At 41.1% G+C, this 25846-nt stretch overlaps 1 protein-coding gene across 5 annotated transcripts in view; it reads left to right on the plus strand.

The window, feature by feature from the left end:
• MRPL39 (mitochondrial ribosomal protein L39) overlaps window positions 1-25846 on the plus strand; it is a 151525-nt gene that overhangs the window by 120372 nt on the left and 5307 nt on the right. For 3 of the 5 annotated variants that reach the window (XM_089657370.1, XM_089657371.1, XM_089657372.1), the window contains exon 9: window positions 13357-13404. In XM_089657370.1, the coding sequence (XP_089513496.1) occupies window positions 13357-13404 (48 nt within the window). Of the gene's footprint in view, window positions 1-13356; window positions 13405-18489; window positions 18590-23962; window positions 24108-25846 lie in introns of those variants that run through there. The other 2 variants (XM_089657367.1, XM_089657368.1) reach the window with 2 other exon arrangements.

Raw genomic sequence — 25846 nt, forward strand, 5'->3', positions numbered from 1 at the left:
GCTGAGCGTCCTCTCATTAAAATACAATGTGAGCAGCCTAAATGTTAACATTTTGTTAAATCAGATTGTGTTCATATCTAGGTTACAACTGATGATGAGATCTGCCAGCACAATACAGACAAGGTTAATTATGTCAAACACAGCTCACCAGCCCCCCACAAACAAAAATAACTAATTAGGAATATTTATAGCTGGGGTTTATTAGAAAGGATTGTCTGAAATGGTAAGCAGCAAGTTTAAATTAAAAAACATAAAAATCTGCAAAAGAGACATAACTTGCAGGCAGAAGGAGGTTTTCCTTATGCTGATTCTTCTGCTGTTAGTAGAAATCTTTCTCTGTCCATGCAATCTTCCGATGCGATGGGGGTTATTACAACTTAGGGGCTGTCGCAGACTATCAAGAGAGCCCGACTATGCCTACCCTTTCTGCCCAGCTGCTCCATTCATAGAAGCCATACTATAACTTCTATGAATGAAATAGGCTCTCTGAATTGAGGGAGTGGACTTTTCAATCATCTTCTGTCTTTACATCCAAACACCCCTTGCTCCTCCTCCCTGAGGTCCCCCTCCATACTTTTTATCTTTCAATATTTTAATTGAAAAATTGGTATACACAGAAATAGAAACATTGCCCACCTACATGGTGAGATGGGGTGAATAAACATATTCATAAAATATATAGGCATGTGAAATTAGTCGATGTCACGACCTATGATAGTGAGCTCTATAGATCCACAGCTTGGGGTTCCCCAGGGTATGGAATCTAAGCCCCAGCCTGCTTGTTCACCAGGGCCCCTGATGGTGGGGATGGACTTGCAGCAGGCTGGGGCCAGGTCTCGGCCCCCAGGTACACGCAGCTGAGGTGGAGGAGACCACCAGCGGGAGCAGGGTGAAAGGGAGGAGACACAGGGAACCCGATGGACAAGCCGAGGTCAGGACAGGCGGAAAACTAGCAAGGTCAGGAACGAAGTCGGGGTCGGTACACGGACAATACAGGAGTCACAGCAGGAACACATGGGAGCTCCAACAACACGAAGTTGCTCAGGCAAAGTGGAACAGACTGAGCATGTCTTAAATAGACAAGCCAGCTAGGAGGCAGCTCAGGAAGTGATGAAAGGGAAGGACATAAAACCCAGGGAATAGCAGACGATGCCCACAGGTGAGCACAGACAAACACATGTGAAGGAATCAAGAGCAGGAAGGAGGTAAGAATAAACACACAACAGGCTGCAAGCTAACTTGTGACAGTCAATGATGTTGTAAACAGGAAACACCATCCCCACAGGGTAGCAAATGGTCCATCAGTCAGTAAACATAGGCAGTTCCATATAGGTATTTACCAACAATAAGAAAAAAAAAAAAAGATTAAAAATAGAAGAATCGAAAGAAAAGATCCAGGATAAGTCAGAAAAGAAGGGGAGAGAAAAAAAAGGGGAAAAGAAAAGGAAAAAGGGAGAGAGAGAGGGTCAGCTGTAGTACTATTAAGTAATAGAGATATATCTGATCCATGGTTCCCACGTCACCTCAAATTTAGAAGTATCATTATTGACAATGCTCATAAGTTTATCGTGTATCATTATACAATTAAGTTTTATTTAACCCTGTCTAGCGGAATTAATGATAGTCTCCAACATCTAGCTATGGTAATACGTGCCGCCAGTAAGAGGTAAAGAATTAATTTGGTCGATATTTTTGAGAACGTCAGCGGGCAGCAAGTGAAATAAAGCTACTTCCGGTGATCTACGAATATTAATTCCTGTTACCGAATAAATGATGTTAAACATTCGGAACCCAAAATCTATTCACTACCGGACATTTCCACCAGATATGGAGCATAGTGCCCTCTTCTCCGCAGTGTCGGAAGCAATTAGGTGATACTGATGGATACATTTTAGCAAGGTGTGTAGGAACTAGTTACCAGCGAAGTAGTGTTTTGTAATTGGATTTGATAAGAGCAGTATTAATCAAAATCTTTGATAAAGTATGGGCCGCATTCCGCCAAATGTCCAGGTCCAGTGAGCTATTCAAATCCCTTTCCCATTGAGTCATGTAAGATAATTTAGTGAGTGGATCAACAAGGGAAGCATAGATAATGGACAAACGACCTTTCATCATCCCAGTTGCCCCACAGGAGACCTCTAGGGGAGTGAGTGTGCAGGGTTCTACGAGCAATTTGAGTTTACTAGTGATAAAAGATAAAAGTTGATGGTAACGAAACAATGCACTGGACGGCATCTGATACTTTGCACTGGAGAGAACGAGAATGAAGTCCATCCAAGAAATCTCCAATACGCAGTAAGCCCTTATTCATCCACCACTGGAATACAGATGGTGATAAGCCAGGAATAAACTCGGGTTTCCAAAAAACTGGAGCTAATGGGTATGTGGGGAGCAGAAAGGTTTGCGAGCCCGCCATCTATCCCACACCGTTAACAAATAAGACAATGTAGGACATAGGATAGGAGGACGCAATCGACTGGGGAGGCACATGAGAGTGCCAATAGCGTAAGGATGGCAAGATAAGGCCTCGATGCCAACCCATTGGGGGACGTAACCTCTGGTGGTAGTGCAGGATAACTATGCTATTTGAGCCGCCTGAAAATAGATCAAGAGATTGGGCCATGCTTTTTTAGGGAAAATAGAGTTGACTTGTTAACCCTAGGACGTTTTCCTTTCCAGATGAATCTAAAAACTGCTGCTTGTGAGAGTAACAGTTCCCGTTTGGGAACCATGATCGGTAACGTCCTAGTAGTACAAGTAGTACAATAGTCTTGGTAAAGAGGGCATCTTAATAGAGCTAATTCTACCAAACCAGGATAGTGGAAGATCCTCCCAGTCTAGTAAGTCAGATTTGAGTCGTTTGAAGAGCAGGGTAAAATTGGTATTATATAACAATGAAATAGATTTCGTGAGGTGAATCCCCAAATAAGGGTGAGAATGAAAGGCCCACTGGAAATCAAAATTGTTCTGGAGGTAATGAACCTCTGAGTCAGGTAAAGGGATATTTAAAGTAATTGTTTTAGAGGAATTAAGAGTAAGACCAGAGGCCTCAGAGAAGTGATGAAACAAGTGGAGGAGACCAGGTAATGACGTTCGAGGATTAGATATATACAGTTGTGTTCAAAATAATAGCAGTCAGACATCACTAACCTGATCAATCACTGTTTTTGGTAGAAATTGTATTTCTACATGGCAAATAATTTACTAGCAGGTGTAGTAGAGTAACAGAAATCCAACAGACCCAACAGTCATGACATGCATGGTGTTGATTCTGTGTAATTGAATCACTAATTGAAAGGGGCATGTTCAAAATAATAGCAGTGTGGAGTTCTATTAGTGAGGTCATTCATTTTTTGAAAAACAGGTGGCCATTATTGCCCTTATTTAAGAAAAGAAGGCAGAAAATGTTGTACATGCCTTTTGCAGTGCATTTCTCTCTGAAATTCTGAGGAAAATGGGTCTTTCCAGACATAGTTCAGAATAGCGTACCTTGATTAAAAAGTTGATTGAAGAGGGGAAACATATAAAGAAGTGCAGAAAATGATAGGCTGCTCAGCTAAAATGATCGCAAATGCTTTAAAATGGCAACCAAAACCTGAAAGACGTGGAAGAAAGCTAAAAACTACCATTCGAATGGATAGATGAATAGCCAAAATGGCAAGGACTCGGCCAACAATCAGTTCCAGGAAGATCAAAGAAGGTCTAAAGTTACCTGTGAGTACTGTTACAATTAGAAGACGCCTATGTGAAGTCATGCTATCTGCAAGAAGCCCCCGCAAAGTCCCACTGTTGAAAAAAAGACGTGCTGAAGAGGTTACAATTTGCCAAAGAGCACATTGACTAGCCTAAAGAGAAATGGCACAACATTTTGTGGACTGATGAAAGTAAGATTGTTCTTTTTGGGTCTAGTGGCCGGAGACAGCTTGTCAGACGACCACCAAACACTGAATTCAAGCCACAGTACACTGTGAAGCATGGTTGTGCAAGCATCATGATATGGGGATGTTTCTCATACTATGGTGTTGGGCCTATTTATCGCATACCAGGGATCATGGATCAGTTTGAATCCATCAAAATACTTGAAGAGGTCATGCTGCCTTATGCTGAAGAGGAAATGCCCTTGAAATGAGTGTTCCAACAAGACAACGACCCCAAACACACCAGTAAATGTGCAACATCTTGGTTCCAGACCAACAAGATTGACGTTATGGAGTGGCCAGCCCAATCCCCGGATCTTAATCCAGTAGAAAACTTGTTGGATGACATCAAAAATGCAGTTTCTGAGGCAAAACCAAGAAATAGAGAAGAACTGTGGAATGTAGTCCAATCATCCTGGGCTGGAATACCTGTTCACAGGTGCCAGAAGTTGGTTGACTCCATGCAACACAGATGTACAGCAGTTCTCAGAAACAGTGCTTATACACCTAAATATTAATTAAGTGATTCAAAGGAAAGCAAAATCTTCAAACATTTTTCAGTTTATATAGTGAATGTTTGAGTTTGTAAAGAAGAGTACAAACACTGCTATTTTTTTTGAACAATCTAATATTCACTTTTCTTCAATTGTTTTAGAGGAACAACACAAATTTGATCTATTTTTCTTCATGTTTTGATTTGGAATAGAATGTGTAGTGTTCCCAATGCTTTTGTGTGTATGGAAATAAAAGCTATTAGAAGGATTTTGAGCTTTATTCACTTTTTTCAACATACTACTATTATTTTGAACACAACTGTACATAAGGACATCATCAACAAATAAGGCACATTTATGGTCCCGCAACGGATGCCTGAAATAGTGGGATCAGAGCAGATGGCAGTCGCAAGTGGTTCCATTGCCAAGCAAATAGTAGTGGAGAAAATGGGGAACCCCTGTCTAGTACCTCGCTCTATAGACAGAGAGGCTGATTTGTATCCGTTAATGGAGACTTGAGCTGAAGGGTTAGAATATAGGGCCCGTATTAATGTCGTGAACCCTCCATACTTTTGAAATAGTAACTTTTCCCCAAGGCTTTTCTTGTCTTTCCAGTCATTTCACAGGTCCTACCACGTCTTGTGTGGGCTTTACGTCAGCACTGAACATTCTTATGTAATGATGCGAGCAAAGTTTAGTGCAAAAGTACTGTACTCTGTACTCCGAATTCCAAGCCAGCAAGAAGGCACATCCTCGGTTTACAGGAAATGGGTCGAATGATGCTGGCCATCAGTCAGCCTAAAAAAGTTTATTTTTTAATAACGTCATACTTACCTGCACCACCTTTTATAATTTTCATATTATTGTTTTATTTTCATTCACAGAAATAGTTTTATCTTCTCTAAGCATTTATTGCTGTTTTTTGTATTTTTGTATTTTTTTACTGTTTTCCTAATCTTTTATTTTTTTTGTTGGGTTTTTTTTTCCACGTCTCAGAATTTCTGCTGTAAAGTACTATTACAATCAAGACTTTATTGTGTGAATAGTGCTGCTAGAAGCCTTCCCTTCATATTAGCATAATTACAAAGGTTGATTGTTTATGAACACTTCAGATAACCCCAAGTGGTCGCTGGTTTTCTTCTTCATTCTTGCTGAGTCTTAAGTAAAAACTGCAGTTTTATGCTGAAGTATAATAGTGTGCTTTTTTTTCAGTCTTTAATAAGATACTAGATTTTCTGAATTATTAAACTATATATAGGCTGTGAAAGGCGATTCTGCTTGCCTTCTCTTTCATGGGATCATGCTGAGCAGTCAGTTTGTTGCTGGGGGAGTGGGGAGGATTGTTGTATGGAGAGTACAGATGAAAAGTTTTGTTTTCCCAGTGCACTGTGAGAGCCGGAGTGTAGTATTGATTGTTTTTATATTCCGTGCGATTGTACCCCTCACTGAGGCTTCGCTCAGAATGGTGGCTGCTGCAATTTGCACAGAAACATTGGAAAGCAGAAATCTTTTGACCCAAAGATGCTCTGTGTATTTTTGTAATGTTCTGCAGTTGTTAAAGGAAACCTGTCCAGAGAGAAATACAAAGACAGCTGTTGCTGTATATATTTTTTTGTTTTTAAAGGCGATATTTCCCTAGCTGTCATTCTAGTTTTCTTGCATCAGTTCATAAAGAATAACCCCTATTTTGTTGAGAACAAAAAAATGATCACTCTGGGCAATCCATGTACATTTCAGGGATTTTAACAAACTTTGAAGCAGATTCATACCTTTTTGTAGCTCTTTCACCAGAGAAATTGCATATTAATTCTGAGTAGGGGGTCTGGTTTATTGGCTGATGCACATTCTGTGCTCTAAAGGCTTGTTTACACTTGCTTTAAAGTGTGGCATTGGGCATGCTTTTTTTAAAGCCAGTTGAAGCACCTGTCACTAAATGAAATGGTTGCTTTACAGTCCTGTTTCCTCATTGCATTTACTTAGCTTAGCTTACAAAATTATACCCCATTACTCTTTCTTGGTGCTTAAAAGCCTCCATAGACGTCTATGACAAAGCTCACTAACAGCACCTGCAGCTTTTGAGAGGCTTTTTTCAGCTTTTCTGGAGCAGGAGAAACTAGCAATGTCACGTGGTGTGCAACGTTGGTGCAATATGGTGGGAGGTGAGCGGGGACCAAAGAGAGATGAGGATCAGCAGAACGGGGGGTTACTATTGAGTGGGGGGTTCAGCAGAGCTTGGGGTTACTGTTGAGTGGGGGATCAGCAGAGCTGGGGGTTACTGTTGTGTGGGGGATCAGTAGGGCTGGGGGTTACTATTGAGTGGGGGATCAGAAGAGCGTGGGGTTACTATTGAGTGGGGGATAAGCAGAGCTTGGGGTTACTGTTGAGTGGGGGATAAGCAGAGCTTGGGGTTACTGTTGAGTGGGGGATCAGCAGAGCTGGGGGTTACTGTTGAGTGGGGGATCAGTAGAACTGGGGGTTACTATTGAGTGGGGGATCAGAAGAGCGTGGGGTTACTATTGAGTGGGGGATCAAAAGAGCTGGGGGTTACTATTGAGTGGGGGATCAGTAGAGATGGGGGTTACTATTGAGTGGGAGATCAGCAAAGCTGGGGCTACTACTGAATGGGGCACCAGCAGAGCTTGGGGGTACTACAGTGAGCAGTGAATCTGCTTATCAAAGGGTACTAATAAGCTGGGGATCTGCTGAACGAGGGTAACAATGAGCTGGGGATCTGCTGAGTAGGTACTAATTAGCTGGGGTTTTACTGGGCTCCTTTAAAACAAATAGATAATCAGCACACACAGACACACACAAGGCATTTGCTAAGCTTCATTAATGCTTCAAAAAATCATCACCAAAGCGTCAAAAACACATCAAAAAAGCATGTCGAAGTGGTAGGCGCTCTAATGTGTGTTAAAGCGGAGCTCCACCCAAAAGATAAAGTTACAATTTAAGGCCTGCCCCCCTGCTTCTGGTAAAGAAATGGGAGCTTTTGTGGAGCCGGGGGGAGCAGGTACCTGATTTTGATGGGTACCCTCTCCCACTTCTGCCTGGACCGCCTAGGTAATCGGAAGTGAAAGTTGTCCTCCCCCCTCCCTTCCTGCAGTCTTCTGGGACACGTGACAGGACTGTTCACAATGCACAGCTCTACTTGCACATGTGCAGTGGGCACCCGGTCGTCAAGCTGCAAGCTGTCACAGCCGGGTGCCCACAGTTGCGATACTGGCACCTGGGACAGGACACCGTTGGAAAGAACGGCTGGGGTGAGGACATCGCTGGATCGTGGGACAAGCAAGTGTCTGTTTTTTTCAAAGTCAGCAGCTACAGTTTTTGTAGTTGCTGACTTTTAATTTTTTTAAAACACCGTTTGGCAGAAGGGCCCTCTGATTGGCCCTTCTGATCACATGACGGCTGTGTCCAATCACAGCCATCATGTGATGTCAACAAAGCCGCCATTCAGTTGAACGGCTCTGCCTCTCCTCACACAGAGCCCGCGAGTGAGGAGAAGCTGAGCAAATATGCAAGTTACACACAAACACATCGCCCACACATCACCCTGCCACAGTGATCCACATCTGTGATCCTCATCTGTCACAGTACCAGTGATCCGTATCTGGGAGCCACATCTGTCACAGTACCCGTGAGCCACATCTGTCACATTGCCAGTGAGCCACATCTGTCACATTGCCAGTGAGCCACATCTGTCACATTGCCAGTGATCCCACATCTGTCACAGTACCGGTGATCCACATCTGTGAACCACATCTGTGAACCACATCTGTCACAGTACCCGTGAACCACATCTGTCACAGTACCCGTGAACCACATCTGTCACAGTACCCGTGAACCACATCTGTCACAGTACCCGTGAACCACATCTGTCACAGTACCCGTGAACCACATCTGTCACAGTGCCAGTGATCTACATCTGTCACAGTGTTAGTGATCCACATTTGTTACAGTGCCAGTGATCCACATATGTCATAGTACCCATGAGCCACATCTGTCACAGTGCCAGTGATCCACATTTCTCACCGTACCTGTGATCCACATTTGTCAACGTACCTGTGATCCACATTTTTCAACATACCCGTGATCCACATTTGTCACCGTACCCGTGATCCACATTTGTCACACAGTATCAGTGATCCACATCCGTTAGGGTACCAATAGTCATCCACATCTGTACCAGTGATCCACATCTGTCAAAGTGTACCAGTGCTCATTCACTTATTTACCAGTGATCAACATCTGTCACGGCCTACCAGGGTCAAATCCACATCTGTCACAATTTACAAGTGCTCAAAATCTGTCATGGTGTACCAGTGTCAAATCAACATCTGTACCAGTGAACATCAAAATGTCTAAAACATTTTACACCAGCGTAGAGGCTTTCCAGATATTGAGTATGCTGGGTGAGAGTAGCAGAGAACTCTCTTTGTCAGACTCAGATTCTGAGTATGAACCTATTGAAGGCAGCGGGTCAGCAACGGATTCTGAGGAGGAGAGAGTCCAAACAAAGAGGTTCAGGAGATCTGAGGAGGAGCAGGCACACACCAGTAGCACAGTGACGAGTACAAGCAGCGCAGCACTCCCAGAAGATAGGCAGGCATCCAAGGGTAATTCCGTTGTTCTGCTGCTCCGGGGCCTTCAAAATTGTGAAAGAAATATCTTATAAATGGACAACTTTGTGTAAAATAAATAAATTTATATTTCTTTCCACATTTTTTTGAAAACTTGTGGAAAAAAATATAATGTTAAAAAGACTCATTATGCCTTGTAGAATATACATTGGGGTGTTTGCTTTCCAAAATGGGGTCATTTTGTGGGTACTTCCATTGTCTTGGTGCTCCAGGACCTTCAAAATTGTGATAGGTAGTCAGGAAATGAGATGTGTAATTTATGCCTCCAAAATGCCTGTAGGTCCTACTTGGATGTTGGGCCTCTGTATGTGGCTAGGGCATGGAAAAGTCTTACAAAAGTGGTATCCCCATACTCAGGAAGAATACCAGAATGTATTTTGTGGTGTAATTTTTGGTATGTACGTGCTATGTGTTAGAAGTATCTTATAAATGGATAACTTTATGTAAAAAAAAAAAAAATACATTTTAATTTTCTTTCCACATTTTCTGAAAACATTTGGGAAAAAAATGACATGTTCGAAAGATTAATTATGCCTCATAGAATATACATTGGGGTGTTTGCTTTCCAAAATAGGGTCATTTTGTGGGTAATTCCATTGTCCTGGTGCTCCAGGGCCTTCAAAAATGTGATAGGTAGTCAGGAAATGAGATGTGTAATTTATGCCTCCAGAACGCCTGTAGGTCCTACTTGAATGTTGGGCCTCTGTATGTGACCAGGGTGTGCAAAAGTCTTACACATGTGGTATCCCCATACTCAGGAGGGGAATGTGTTTTGGGGTGAAGCTGCGAGTATGCATATGCTGTGTGAGAGGAATAACCTGTTAATATAACATTTGTGTGAAAATAAAACAAATTTTATTTACTTTCTTCATGTTTCAAAGAATTGCGGGAAAAAAAGTACACCTCCAAAAAACTCACCATGCATCTTAGTAAATACCTTGGAATGGGTCATTTGGGGGGCGTTTGTACAGTCCTGGCTTGTTAACGTCTCAAGAAATGAGTACATCCAGTTTGATCAGGTGTGATCAAATTTCAATGATTGGTACCATAGCTTGTAGATTCTATAACTTCCACTCAGACCAAATAATACACACCAATTGGGATTCTTTTTACCAAAGCAATGTAGCAGTATATATTTTGGCCCAAATTTATGAAGAAAAATTACTTATTTGCAAAATTTTATAACAGAAATGAAGAAAAATGTGTTTTTTGTTTTTTTTTTTTCCAAATGTTTTGGTCTTTTTTCATTTACAGTGCAAAAAATAAAAAACCCAGTGCTAATTAAATACCACAAAAAGAAAGCTCTATTTGTGTGAAAAAAATTCATTTGGGTACAGTGTTGCTTGATTGTGTAATTATCATTCAAAGTGTGAGAGTGCTGAAAGCTGAAAATTGGTCTGGGCAGGAAGGGGGTAAAAGTACCCTGTATTGAGGTGGTTAAAGTCGAAGCAAGTGTAAATGAGCCCTAATGGGGAAAGCAGCATCTCTTTACAAGTATTTAAAGGAGAAGTACAGCCAAAGCTTGTTTAGCTGTATTTCTCCTGTTGCTCACAGGAGTGCAGTTCATTCTGCATTTCTGTGACCTGTTTTCAGCCATCACTCAGCCTGCCCAGCCTGGGGAAAGAGCCTGACTCTTCAGATGTCTGGATCGGCACCTGACTGAGCTTCTCAGCAATCCTCCCCCTCCACAGCCCACCTAGCTACATATGATTTCTTAAAAAAAACAAAAAACTTACATTTCTTTTGCAAGGGGTTCCTAAAACCTGACTTTTAGGTTAGTGCAGACTTCTGGGGTAAATCAGTGAGCCAATCACACAAGTGGAAAATAACATTTCTGGGGGCGTTCTGCACACCAACTGTATACAGAACTCCTCCAGGTTGCCATATTGCATTGAATTTTATAGAAAATGTGAGCAGCTGCAGATTAAAAAAGATTTCTAATAACAATACGGTACAACATGCCTTGTGCAGTGATTGCATTTGCTATGTTATTTTTTTTTATTTGCTATATTTTTTTTATCCACGAGAGATGAGCTACCCTTTAAAGTGGACCCTTGCTCTCTTCCCCCAAAGCTAAAAATCATTGGTACATTCAGCTCTGCATGCAGATCTCTAAAACATCCTTGGCACTGGTGATGTAGCCAGGGCCTTACAGTTGTTCCCTGGAAAGGCTACATGACCTGTACCTTCCAGACGCACATGCTGATGTCTGATAGGACAAAACACACATTGGGTGGAGTTTGTGCTTGCTGACATCGCGTACACTTTCCAGCTGGTATCTGTATTTTATTTATGTGGATGTTTTTATAATAAATGTTTTAATACTAAACTATGAGAGTCTATCCTCCATGTCTGCTGTGCGACTGAGCCGCATATTACCAGTCAGACCAGAAGGCAACCAAGTGATTGCAGTATGAGAGCTGCCTAGGCTTAGCAGTGAAGCAATTGGAGTAGGGAGAGATCCATCTCTAAACTACAGTTAGTATGATGTGTTCATTGTGTTGCTTCTTCTCCTTTCCGTAGAAATCTTCCTCCCTCCTAAAATGGAGGGGACAGTGCTTTCAATCTTCTGTCCACTCCCTTGTCAGAGATCCTGTGATCCTCTGTCATGTTTTGCTTCTGTGTAGGTATATGGGCTTAACTGTTATGTCACTTTTCTAAAGGTTGTGCATATGACAGAGGTATGACATCATCATGATGTCGGGGGGGGGGGGGGGGGCAGGGCTGAGCTCAATTTCTATTCATTGATTGTTGAATGGCTCTTTAAATAATTACTGTTCTTTATCACACTTTGTCACATGCCTAATGAAGGGGTCCTGTGAGGTTCCAAAACATAGCTTCTGCTGTAACAGTGTGATTGCTGAATAAAGCTTTGGACCCACTGTGGAGATCCATGGTGTGCTGGTGACGTTTTCTTGCTCTGACTATCTTCGGTTACAGCTGTTGGTTGCTGCAGTACCCACTTATACACAAAGCCATTTCTTCAGGAACATGTACTTTGAGAGTAGTGTGTTGGATTTATAGAAATGGTTTGGTACAGCTTTTATGAACGGTGGGCCTGGCTGACAGGGTGGGCATAGTCGAGCTCTCTTGATCAGAGCTCCTGACTACCACCGTATTAACCCCCACTGCACTGGAAGTTTGTATGGAAAGGGGGGGGGGGCTTGCCAGGAAAGAGGTCATAGGACAGAGAAAGATTTCTACTAAAAGGAGAAGAATCAACACAAGGGACACATCATACTAACTAAGTTATGATCCTGTTGCTGATTTTTATGTTTTTATTTTTAGCTAAACTTTGGTTTAAGCAGCCCAGCTTAAACCAATTGTTAAGAGTTTACTTCTCAACAAAAATTTGGTAAAGAAAAATCACAGCATATTTTGTATTTAATCTAGTATCCATTACCTCTCATTTCAAGCCCTGATGAAGGGGGTATTCTCTGACTCCTGAAACGTGGGCTTTGTGATGTTGTTTCTTTTACCTTGGAATAAATCTATATCTTGGCGATTCATTTTCAGTGTGATGCTTCAATCTTAGTAAAATTACACTTTATATTGCCATAAATATTCTTCTGAAGTTGAAGAAATTGCTACCTACGTTATCCTGAGGAGGGACTACATTTTTATTCTTGGCCCTTCCTCTTGGCTTTATGCTCACACTATCCCAGTTCCTGGTTGTCCCAAGCCATGATATATGAAGTGCAAACCTTTAAGCCTCGTTCCCATGAGCATACTAAGTGTACACATATGCAAGGGTCACTTTTTCCTGCACAGGGATGTACAGGTGTTCCATGCCTCTCTGTGCAGGCAGTCCCATTCATGTCAAGTTGGATGCAGCAGCTGCACAGATACAGTGCAGACTGCAAGGCCCCGAATGCACACTGTCAGTGCTTGGGGCTGTGCACGTGGACAGCTGTCAAATTGGGAGCAACTGCTGCATCCCATTTGGTATGGATGGGACTACCTGCATGGGAACATTGTGTACCCTTGTGCAGGCCAACACGATCCTTCCATGAGTGTATGCTATAGTACGCCTTTGTGAGTGAGGCCTTGCAGGGAATGTGGACATGATACTCTGTAGGCAGACCTGATTACACAAAGTACACATACCTTGCATTGTAAGATGTCTCCCTATATGGATCTGGCTGTGGACATGTTTCTGTTATGTATTTAGCAGTTTGGATTGAGTTTCTTGCACATAAGGACCCATTAAAGCATCTACATTAAACTGTTTTTCTTAGTGTGTGGCTTCTGTTGCATTTTAATTATCTAATGTGACTCATTGTGACTTTTATTCTGCTGCAGGCTCATCACACAGTCTGGAATAAGCTGCGAATAAGGGCCCAGAAGCTGGTAAGCTCACCCACAATGCACTGCACACATATAGTACACCGAATTCTTGTGACACCTTTGCTGCACAGGATTAATGAAACATTCTAATGAAATAAACTTCCGTGGAGCAGAATTAGGAAAAACTGGCTCATAAAATGGCTCAGAAGATTGCAGGTCTTTTAGTGCATTTTGTTATATGCAAAAGCAGACTGCAGTGGGATAATTCCTCACATTTACAGCCTGTGGCATGTAAAATTAGACAGTTAGCAATAAAGTAAATATAAAATCTCTACAGCTACCCCAAATAACAGCTCGTAGTTGAATTGTAGTCACCTTTTTTGGTTAATGGTATTTTAAGCCTATATTCATATTTTCTGGCTCTGAAAATGCCATCTGTGAGTTCTTTGCGTACTTAGCCAAACATAATTACTGCTCTATCTCTGGCTTTAATGATTATTCACACTTATTCAAAATATACTGGGAATTGTGGAAGACCTATGCAGGAAAAAGTCCTGATGTGTAGTGAAATTATGTTGCGTTGATTGTAACTGTCAGTCATGAACAGTGCAGCTCATAGCAACCTAATGTTTATGCAGAAAAATGTGGAGGATGTTTGTGTTTAATTATATGCACATAGCATGGTAATCAAGAGACAGTAGCCTTGACAGAGGCATATGAGGACCTACAATAAAGCATCTTAAGGTCATGTTTAAATGAAAGAGAACCTGTCATGTTCACCATGTGTAAACTAATACTACTGACAACTGTACTTGTGTTTATACCAGTCCCTTTTTCTGCATAAAACCTGGATCCTAGGCTCAGGCTGTACACGAGAAGTCAACGTCTCACGAAGTTGAGATTAAAGGATATTTGTACTTTTTTTTTTTTTGTGACCCATCCTTGAGAAATCTAAAAATCCAAACTTCTATGAGCTTTCAAATGTGTGCAGTGCAGATTTTTTTTTTTTTGCTTGCCAATTTACATAGGGTGGGTTCCCTGCAAAATAGCTGGACTTTGAATGTCAATGCAAGGTCTATTTTAACCTTTTTCACTAGTGAAAATGTAAAAATCACTTTATTAGGATATTCTAGTCATTTGCTAAGATGCTTCTACTTTTTTTTTTTAGAACAACCATACCCCCATACTGCCTTTGCTGTAAGTAGTGTAGCTAAACTAAAAGTGCTGCCCCTAAGAGCAAGCACCACATAATACTGATTATCATTTTTGTCCAGAAAAGTCTCTTCTGTTACCTGTCTAAGGCTGCTTTACCACTTCATGGCGATCTGGGGATTTCAACTTGGCACTAAGTCATTAAAATTTTTGCCCTTCCTTAAAAATAAGCCTCATCTACCTGATGTCCACCTTACCAGTGAGAGTGGCTTAGTGGCCAGCAATGAACTCTTTATTGAATTCAAGGTTGACAGGTGAGTGTGGCTTCTATCACAAGTCAAGGATTTTTAGCATTAAACTAAAAGTGATTGTAAACCCTCACCTTGTAACACAACCCTTTCAGTTTAAAATAGAAATGAAAGGCAAAAAACATTTGTGTATAGGCATAAAAATGTTATAAATGCCTTTTTTTTTTTTTACCCATTTTTTAAGTGATCACATACAGTTGTGTTCAAAATAATAGCAGTCAGACATCACTAACCTGATCAATCACTGTTTTTGGTAGAAATTATATTTCTACATGGCAAATAATTTACTAGCAGGTGTAGTAGAGTAATAGAAATCCAACAGACCCAACAGTCATGACATGCATGCTGCTGATTCTGTGTAATTGAATCACTAATTGAAAGGGGCATGTTCAAAATAATAGCAGTGTGGAGTTCTATTAGTGAGGTCATTCATTCTTTGAAAAACAGGTGGCAATTATTGCCCTTATTTATGGAAGGAAGGCAGCAAATGTTGTACATACTGGTTACAGTGCATTTCTCTCTGAAATTCTGAGGAAAATGTGTCGTTCCAGACATTGTTCAACAGAACAGCGTACCTTGATTAAAACGTTGATTGGAGAGGGGAAATCAGATAAAGAAGTGCAGAAAATGATAAGCTGCTCAGCTAAAATGATTGCAAATGCTTTAAAATGGCAACCAAAACCTGAAAGATGTGGAAGAAAGCAAAAAACTACCATTTGAATGGATAGAAGAATAGCCAAAATGGCAAGGACTCAGCCAACAATCAGCTCCAGGAAGATCAAAGAAGGTGTAAAGTTCCCTGTGAGTACTGTTACAATTAGAAGACGCCTATGTGAAGTCATGCTATCTGCAAGAAGCCCCCTCAAAGTCCCACTGTTGAAAAAAAGACGTGCTGAAGAGGTTATAATTTGCCAAAGAGCACATTGACTGGCCTAAAGAGAAATGGCGCAACATTTTGTGGACTGATGAAAGTAAGATTGTTCTTTTTGGGTCTAGTGGCCGGAGACAGTTTGTCAGACGACCCCCAAACACTGAATTCAAGCCACCAGTAAACGTGCAACATCTTGGTTCCAGACCAACAAGATTGACGTTATGGAGTGGCCAGCCCAATCCCTGGATTTTAATCTAATAGAAAACTTGTGGGGTGACGTCAAAAATGCAGTTTTTGAGGCAAAACCAAGCAATAGAGAAGAACTGTGGAATGTAGTCCAATCATCCTGGTCTGGAATACCTGTTCACAGGTGCCAGAAGTTGGTTGACTCCATGCAACACAGATGTACAGCAGTTCTCAGAAACAGTGGTTATACAACTAAATATTAATTGATTCAAAGGAAAGCAAAATCTTCAAACATTTTTCAGTTTATATAGTGAATGTTTGAGTTTGTAAAGAAGAATACAAACACTGCTATTTTTTTGAACAGTAATATTCACTTTTCTTCAATTTTTAGAGGAACAACACAAATTTTATATATTTTTCTTCATGTTTTGATTTGGAATAGAATGTGTAGTGTTCCCAATGCATTTGTATGGAAATAAAAGCTATTAGAAGGATTTTGAGCTTTATTCACTTTTTTCAACACACTGCTATTATTTTGAACACAACTGCACCCTCTGTTCTCAGCTGTCCGGGGGAGGAGAAACAGCAATACATTTGGAGGAGAGCAGGCTGAGTTCCCTGCATAGCTAGAAAACTGACCATGCTGTGTTTTCATGCCTAGTGTTGAGTTTTTAATAGGAAAGCAGAGGGACTGGTAGGTACACCAGGAATTTCACACAAATGTTCTCTTAGTAGCACTTAATTCTGGAGACAGAGGAGGACAGATTTTCATTTAGACCTCGAATATGTTTAATTAGTGGTCTCGGGGAGGCATACAGCCATTTATCTGGTGTTTGTTTTGAAAAGTGGCATGTGACAGCCCTTGCTTTTCTGTCTGACAAAAGGACACATGAAGGTAGACACAGTATAGATTCTTAGTGGAGCAAGTTGGGAGCACCAAACAGAAAGCAGCCCTGAGGATAGGAAAGGTTACTTTAATGCACAGGCTGATGACCAGGCTGCTTGTATTTACAGTTCTTTGGTCATCAGTCATTAACAAACACTCCATGTTAGTAAAAGAGATAACAAGAGTCACAATTGCAGTCTGAGGTTGGGACAGTTGGATAGGTAGCACAGTGAAGAGTAGAAAACTTAAGCAAGGCAAGAACCCAAAGAGCCCAGAACACTGGTGAAGACCTTACAGAAAAATGTGGCAGATCCCAGCATCTTTATAAGGGGGATCACACAGGACCTGGAATCCTAAGCAGATATAGGGTTATACTCAAGTCGTCCTTTGCTGTCTTTTGCTTGGGGTGCTGGAGCCAGGTCATGCAATATTAGAAAAACAAACAGGGGCTATGAGACTGAGATTCACTTAGTTTACAGACCTGAGAAGACCACCTTTTGTGTCAAAAGCCAGAGGCAGCCAATCAAAACTGTTATAAAGTACATTGAGTAGTCTGCAGAATATGATAGAAATAAACATTATAGTGTATCTCTGACCCATACACAGTGAAATCAGCCTTTCGGTCTGAAAGCATAAAGTTTACACTCCTTTCTATGGGCCATTATGCAACCCCACTTCCAAGGGCATAACCATTTCTAATTTTGTCAGATCAATGGTTACACAAATGTTGATTATTATGACTTGGCCCATGAATGACAGATGTCAGTACAGTTCTGTAATTGGCATCAGAAGGTTGGATTCAGCCAGTAAATGATTCTGTGCTGTGTTTTCTTCAGTGAGTCTCAATTACATTTCAGACTGCAGAATCCCTGTACAATAGCTAGAAGGCAGAAATACTACAAGAATCGCCATGTCTGTAAACAAGACGTGATTGAGCTGAGCAAGGCCTGTCAGTCTGCATCAGTTGTACCTTTTATGAGGCAGTGATGCTTTCCAAGCTGCTATAAAAGAAATGTGACTATGCCCAAGATAAACTGGGATTGTACTGAGTCATACTGAACAACTAGACATTTATCTTTAATAGTAATTCCTTTAGGAAGTGTGAATATATACGCTACTGTGCATCCAATAATAAAGGGGTGCAAGCTACAAGCTCCAAACTCCAAAACAAAGCATATACACAACAGGACACAGAAGGGTACCGTCCTGCCTGAGCAAGCATTTGCCATCTAGACAGATCAAAATTCAGCCAATTCAGCAGGAACTGACCAAATTTCAATCCATTCATCTATCGATTGACTTCAGTACAACCAGCCTGTCGGGTTTTTTTTTTTCATACTATTACTACCGCCATCTATAACAGGCAGCAGTAATCATTGTATTCTGAAACCTCCTGCTGTCAGAATACAATAACGCAGTGGGAGGGATTCCATGTTAATGGGGGAATCCAAGCAGTTTTCTTTCCTTCAACTCTTGATTGAAGGAAAGAAAATTGCTTAATGTATGGCCAGCCTTAGTGCGGTCTACATGGGCAGATGTCTAAGCTAAAATCGGTTTGCACTTGATGCAATCTTATTCTCATTGCAGCTGACTGCTGTCACTTTAGATAACCTGTAATGCTCTGGGAGTCCATTTCATGAATTAATGAGGACCTGTTTATGTATATTGCCTGTCATCAGTCTGCAGCTGCCCTTTTCCCTATTAGTGACGGACATATCTTATTTGTTTGCTGTGTCTGTGTAAAGACAGCCATCTTGGTTGAGGAGCAGGGCGTTGCTTACTCGTGTCAGAGCTGTTGCCCTCATGACTGATGAAATGATGTCTGGGGATTTTATTCATGATGCAGCAAGAGAAGTGAGAAAAACACAGATCCACGTAATGAATGAAGAAGAAGCCAGTAGGTCCTTGCTCTGAAGCTCTTCAGGTACAGCTTTCTCTCCAGCAAGGAGAACAGTAAGCAGCACAGTTTAGACTAACATTCAGAGGCAGTTTTTTTAGTTTAATTTTAGTTAAAATGTTTATTTGTAAAACAAATATATATAAATATATACACGCAGTGGGGAAAATAAATTTTTGATCCCCTGCAGATTTTGTAAGTGTGTCCACTTACAAAGAAATTAAGGTTCTATAATTGTTATCATGGGTGTATTTGAAATGATAGAGACAGAATATCAACCGAAAAAACATATGATACAAATGTTATAAATTGAGTTGCAGTTCAGTGAGGAAAATAAGTATTTGATCCCTAAGCAAAACATGACTCAGTACTTGGTGGAGAAACCCTTGTTGACAAGCACAGAGATCAGACGTTTCTTGTAGTTGGTTACCAGGTTTGCACACATCTCAGGAAGGATTTTGGTCCACTCTTCTTTACAGATCTTCTCTAAATCCTTAAGGTTTTTTGACTGTTGCTTGTCAACTCAAAGTTTCAGCTCCCTCCCATAAATTTTCTATAGAATTAAGGTCTGAAGACTGGCAAGGCCACTCAGTGATCCTAATGTGCTACTTCTTGAGCCACTCCTTTGTTGTCTTGGCGGTATGTTTTGGGTCATTATCATGCTGGAAGACCCATCCACGACCCATCTTTAGTGTTCTGACTGAGGGATAAAGAAGGTTCTCATCAAAGAGTTTTGCAGTCCATTAGGCCCCTTAATACAGCTAAGTTGGCCTGTACCTTTAGCAGAGAAACAGCCCCAAAGCATAATGTTTCTACCTCTGTGCTTGATTGTAGGGAGGGTGTTCTTAGGGTCATGGTCTGCATTTTTCTTCCTCCAAACACGGCGAGTCAAGTTAATGCTAAAGAGCTCAATTTTGGTCTCATGTGACCACAGCACTTTCTCGCAATCCTTCTCTGAATCACTTAGATGTTCATTGGCAAACTTCAGACGGGCCTGTGCATGTGCCTTCTTGAAGAGGGGGACCTTCTGGATGCCACAGGATTTCAATCAATGGTGGCGTATTATGTTACTAATGGTTTGTTTGGTGACTGTGGTCACCAACTGCCTTGAGATCATTCACAAGCTCCTCCTGTGTATTTCTGGGCTGCTTCCCCACTTTTTTGATGATCATCCTTACCCCATGAGGAAAAATCTTGCATGGAGCTCCAGACCAAGGGTGATTGATGGTTATTTTGTTTTTCTTCCATTTGCGAATATTCGCTCCAACAGTTGTCTTCTTGCTGACGGTCTTGTAGCCCATTCCAGCTACAAGAGGTCTACATTCTTGTCTCTGATGTCCTTTACAGCTCTTTGGTCTTGCCCATGGGGGTGCCAAAGAAAGAGATTCTATGGACAGGTCTTTCATACACATAATGAGTTGTCATTAGGAGCACCTTCTTAATTTGACAGGACATAGTCAGCCTGTGGGAGCCAGAAGTATTGTTGGTTGGTAGGGGATCAAATACTTACTTTACTCACTGATCCGCAGCTCAGTTTTTATTGTGTTTTTTCTGTTTTTTGGTTGATATTCTGTCTCTATCATTTAAAATACACCTATGATTAAAAAAAAAAAAATATAGACCCTTAATTTCTTTGTAAGTGGGCAAACTTACAAAATCTGCAGGGGATCAAATAATTATTTTCCTCAACACACACACACACGCACACACACACGCACACACACACGCACGCACACACGCACGCACACACACGCACACACACGCACACACACGCACACACACGCACACACACGCACACACACACACACACTCACACTCACACTCACACTCTCCCACTTTCCCACTTTTAGCTAAAATGTCAACCCTGCAATAGGAATGCAATGTGTTCGTATATTGGGCAAGAATGGTGTGCTTTGCACTACATCCTTCAGAGCTCTGTATATGTGTACAGGTACGGGTGGTCAGAGAAATGGTAGACTTATTAAATAATCTGTATCAGGTTGACCATTATTTACTGTAAGTGGACCAGACAGAGATCCTGCACCCCTGTCTATATCTTGAAGTACATTTTCTTACTGTGGCTGGGCTTATTGACAACACACAGGGCACCAGAGCATGTAAATACTGCGACAGCCCTGCACTGCGTGAGCCATACGAAACACACATTATTATTAAAAGGTCTCAAATTATAGTTCTGCTTTAATGCAACTTTGTACAGCAAGGCTACAGTTTTTCTCAAAAGTTTAGTTATCCTTTGAGATGTTCTGATGTTTAGATCACCCATTAGACATCAGCCTTCAAGGGATTGAAACAGCCCCGGGAGTTCTAAATGACCCCACAAACAAGCCCTTAACAATTAAACTGAAATAGAAAAAAAATAAAACAAACATTTTGCGTTCCTCTAGAGGATGTTTTCTCTGCAAGAACCAAATTGGAATGAAAGGAGCAGGACACAGAGCATATCACTGACATACTTCTGCTCCATTACTCATCCTTCTCTCTCTGACCTCATTGGCAGTTACAGGATTTTCCTGGTAACTGAGAATTCTACTTGCTATAGAACAGCCTCAACCTGTTCTGATTTTCATGTGTTAAAATTTTGGTGGGAAGTAGAATATGACATTGATTTAAACTTAGCTTGTAAAGGTTAATTTGAACTGTGTTAGGTTCAGTAAGTTTTTGCAAAGAATTAAGCTTTTTTGGGAGAATTTAAAGATGAACTCTGGGTAGATGTAATGTACAAGTTAATGCTGCTTGGTATTCCTTGATGCATCATTAAAGTAGAAGGAAAGGCTAAAATAATTAGCCTTTTAAACATTGCCTCCCCACTGCGCTTATACTTGCTGTATGGAGTTTGTAAGAAATCTCAATGGAGATACCTTTTTCTTTTGGGCAGTTAAGCAACTGCAAAGCTCTGGTATCTGTTGACAAATGGCTTGTGGGCAATAACTCTGAGCGCCAGGAATATTTTAGAACAATGGACTTTGCTGCTGCTCTAAAGATTCAGAAACCTTGACAGGTCTGCACAGACAGGCACCGCTGCTGGAGCTTTACGTGATGAAAAAAAATATTTTCACTGGAATTTCTTACAAACTGTATACAATGAGTGTAAGAGCAGTGAGGAGGCAATATTTTAAAAAAGCAGTACCTGAATTTTACTAGGTACAGTTGTGTTCAAAATAATAGCAGTCAGACATCACTAACCTGATCAATCACTGTTTTTGGTAGAAATGATATTTCTACATGGCAAATAATTTACTAGCAGGTGTAGTAGAGTAATAGAAATCCAACAGACCTAACAGTCATGACATGCATGCTGCTGATTCTGTGTAATTGAATCACTAATTGAAAGGGGCATGTTCAAAATAATAGCAGTGTGGAGTTCTATTAGTGAGGTCATTCATTCTTTGAAAAACAGGTGGCAATTATTGCCCTTATTTAAGGAAGGAAGGCAGCAAATGTACATGCTGGTTACAGTGCATTTCTCTCTGAAATTCTGAAGAAAATGTGTCGTTCCAGACATTGTTCAGAAGAACAGTGCACCTTGATTAAAAAGTTGATTGGAGAGGGGAAAACATAAAGAAGTGCAGAAAATGATAGGCTGCTCGGCTAAAATGATCGCAAATGTTTTAAAATGGCAACCAAAACCTGAAAGGCGTGGAAGAAAGCGAGAAACTACCATTCGAATGGATAGAAGGATAGCCAAAATGGCAAGGACTCAGCCAGCAATCGGCTCCAGGAAGATCAAAGAAGGTGTAAAGTTCCCTGTGAGTACTGTTACAATTAGAAGACGCCTATGTGAAGCCAAGCTATCTGCAAGAAGCCCCCGCAAAGTCCCACTGTTGAAAAAAAGACATGTGCTGAAGAGGTTACAATTTGCCAAAGAGCACACTGACTGGCCTAAAGAGAAATGGCGCAACATTTTGTGGACTGATGAAAGTAAGATTGTTCTTTTTGGGTCTAGTGGCCGGAGACAGTTTGTCAGATGACCCCCAAACACTGAATTCAAGCCACAGTACATTGTGAAGACAGTGAAGCATGGTGGTGCAAGCATCATGATATGGGGATATTTCTCATACTACGGTGTTGGGCCTATTTATCGCATGCCAGGGATCATGGATCAGTTTGAATACATCAGAATACTTGAAGAGGTCATGCTGCCTTATGCTGAAGAGGAAATGCCCTTGAAATGAGTGTTCCAACAAGACAACGACCCCAAACACACCGGTAAACGTGCAACATCTTGGTTCCAGACCAACAAGATTGACGTTATGGAGTGGCCAGCCCAATCCCCGGATCTTAATCCAATAGAAAACTTGTGGGTAACATCAAAAATGCAGTTTATGAGACAAAACCAAGAAATAGAGAAGAACTGTGGAATGTAGTCCAATCATCCTGGGCTGGAATACCTGTTCACAGGTGCCAGAAGTTGGTTGACTCCATGCAACACAGATGTACAGCAGTGATTCAAAGGAAAGCAAAATCTTCAAACATTTTTCAGTTTATATAGTGAATGTTTGAGTTTGTAAAGAAGAATACAAACACTGCTATTTTTTTGAACAGTCTAATATTCACTTTTCTTCGATTTTTTTTTTTTTTTTTTTTTTTTTTTTTTTTTAGAGGAACAACACAAATTTGATCTATTTTTCTTCATGTTTTGATTTGGAATAGAATGTGTAGTGTTCCCAATGCTTTTTTGTGTATGGAAATAAAAGCTATTAGAAGGATTTTGAGCTTTATTCACTTTTTTCAACACTGCTATTATTTTGAACACAACTGTATATGCCTCTTTAAAGTGGAGGTCCAGTCAAAATCTAAAAAAGTCAGCAGCTACAAAAACCTGTAACTGCTGACTTTTAAAAAACAGACACTCATCTGTCCCTTGATCCAGCAGTGTCCTCACCGCAGCTGGCCGTCCTCTCTCCCCAAGTGTGGGCACCCGACTGTGACAGCTTGCGGCTTCACAGCCGGGTGCCCACTGCACATGTGCGAGTAGTGCCGTGCCTTGTAAATAGTCCCGTAGTCTCCTGGGACCTGTCATGTTTCCCCATGTTTTTGCAGTAGAAGTGGGAGCGGGTACATGTCAAAATCTGGCACCCACTCCCCAAAGGTTTTAATCCTTAACGTGGAGCAGGGGACAAGCGAAACTTCACCTTTTGGGTGGAGCTCAGCTCTCCCTGTACTGCACAGCTCTGACTGGGACAGGGAGAAGCAGACCAAGGAACCAATCAATTATGTTGAGGTGCTAACAAGGAATATGTTGCTAGGTGTAGAGAGCAGAGATGAGCTCATAAGTCTGCTGCTTTTCCTTTATCTTTCAGTCACAGGCTGGGGAACAAAACCTGAAAGTATTGCCTAATTGCAGCAAATCAAAATCCAACCTCCTGCCCTGCCAGAGAGATGTGCTGTGTAGCAGAGCTCTGTAAATCTCAGATCTGGATAGGCATAAATAGAATCATTTTGCAGGTAAAGCAGCTTTCATATTTGTAGTTTGTTCTGTGTAACTAGCAGCTTGCCTGGAGTTCAGCTTTAAGGGCCCACTATAGCAAAAATATTGTCATCTGGTAACTATATAGGGTTAATATTTGTAATAATGGTATTCAGAATAGAAATCCCTATTTTATTTATTTCACGTGCCTATTTTTCTCCACATTTACATGCAAACCAAGCAGTCCAGAAAGAAGGGTTTGATACAAACTAACATATAATATTTATTAGCACTGGGACATAGGCAAAGCACAGGTTCCCTTTAAAATATGCATTCTGTAAATCTAGATTGGACCCAAAACATGTTTCAAAGTATTTTCATTGAGCACATATTTTGAGTTATGTTTTTAATTTTTACTTTGATGTAATTTTGATGGGACTTTTATTGGACTTTTTTAAACATTTAATCTACCATAATTTTTTGTTGTGTTAAAAGTAGAAGTTTGTAGATTAGCCCTAGAGACAGGTACATTAGCTACTGCAGCCATTATGGTTAGCTTTTTAACAGCTGTTGAGATCAAATATTAGCCACATAGGGAGTGCATTTCTTTCAGTGATTCGGTTGTTACAGGAATTTAAATCAAGCTGAACTCTTTTATTCGTGTACATATAAAAAAAAAATCACTGGAAAAACTATACATTCTTTCTGATGACAGTCGAGGCTGTAATATTGTTGTCTTTGCCTATATACTGTATATATAAAAATTCTGCCCATCCAGACTTTATTAGTTACACCTGCTGGCTAATGTAAATCCAGACAGTTATTGTGGCTGAAACCTAACTCATGTAATAAAGCCTGCAGACATTTTTAAGAGATCCCAGTGTCTTTACTATACAAAGGAGTGGAGCTTTTGATCTAAGCAACTTTCATCATACCATGAAGCTTATTGCCAGATATGGAGGTTCAAGCATATTAGAAAGTGCAGACCATCTGGTGGGATATATATATATATACTGCTCAAAAACATTCAAGAAACACTTTTTAATTACAGTATAGCATCAAGTCAATGAAATTAACAGGTGCACTAGATGGGCAACAGCGAGACTACCCCCAAAACAGGAATGGTATTACAGGTGGAGGCCACTGACATTTTTTTCCCTACTCATCAATTCTGACTTTTTTCACTAGTTTTGTGTTTGGTTAGGGTCACTGTCACTACTAGTAGCATGAGGCGATACCTGGACCCTACAGAAGTTGCACAGGCAGTCCAACTCCTCCAGGTTGGCACATCAATACATGCCATTGCCATAAAGTGTGCTGTGTCTCCCAGCACAGTCTTAAGAGCATGGGGGAGATTCCAGGAGACAGGCAGTTACTCTAGGAGAGCTGGACAGGCTCGTAGAAGGTCCTTAACCCATCAGCAGGACCGGTATCTGCTCCTTTGTGCAAGGAGGAACAGGATGAGCACTGCCAGGGCCCTACAAAATGACATCCAGCAGGCCACTGGTGTGAATGTCTCTGATCAAACAATCAGAAACAGACTTCAGGAGGGTGGTCTGAGTGCCCGATGTCCTCTGTTGGGCCCTGTGCTCACTGCTCCGCACCATAGAGTTCGATTGGCATTTGCCACTGAACACCAGAATTGGCAGGTCAGCCACTGGCACCCTGTGCTTTTCACAGATGGAGGCAGGTTCACCCTGAGCACATGTGACAGACGTGAGAGGGTCTGGAGAAGGCATGGAGAACATTATGCTGCCTGTAACATCGTTCAGCATGA

This window comes from Staurois parvus, unplaced genomic scaffold, assembly GCF_062004578.1.
Source record: "Staurois parvus isolate SC_StPar_1 unplaced genomic scaffold, SC_StPar_1.0 ptg000988l, whole genome shotgun sequence".
In the NCBI taxonomy this organism is placed as follows: domain Eukaryota; kingdom Metazoa; phylum Chordata; class Amphibia; order Anura; family Ranidae; genus Staurois; species Staurois parvus.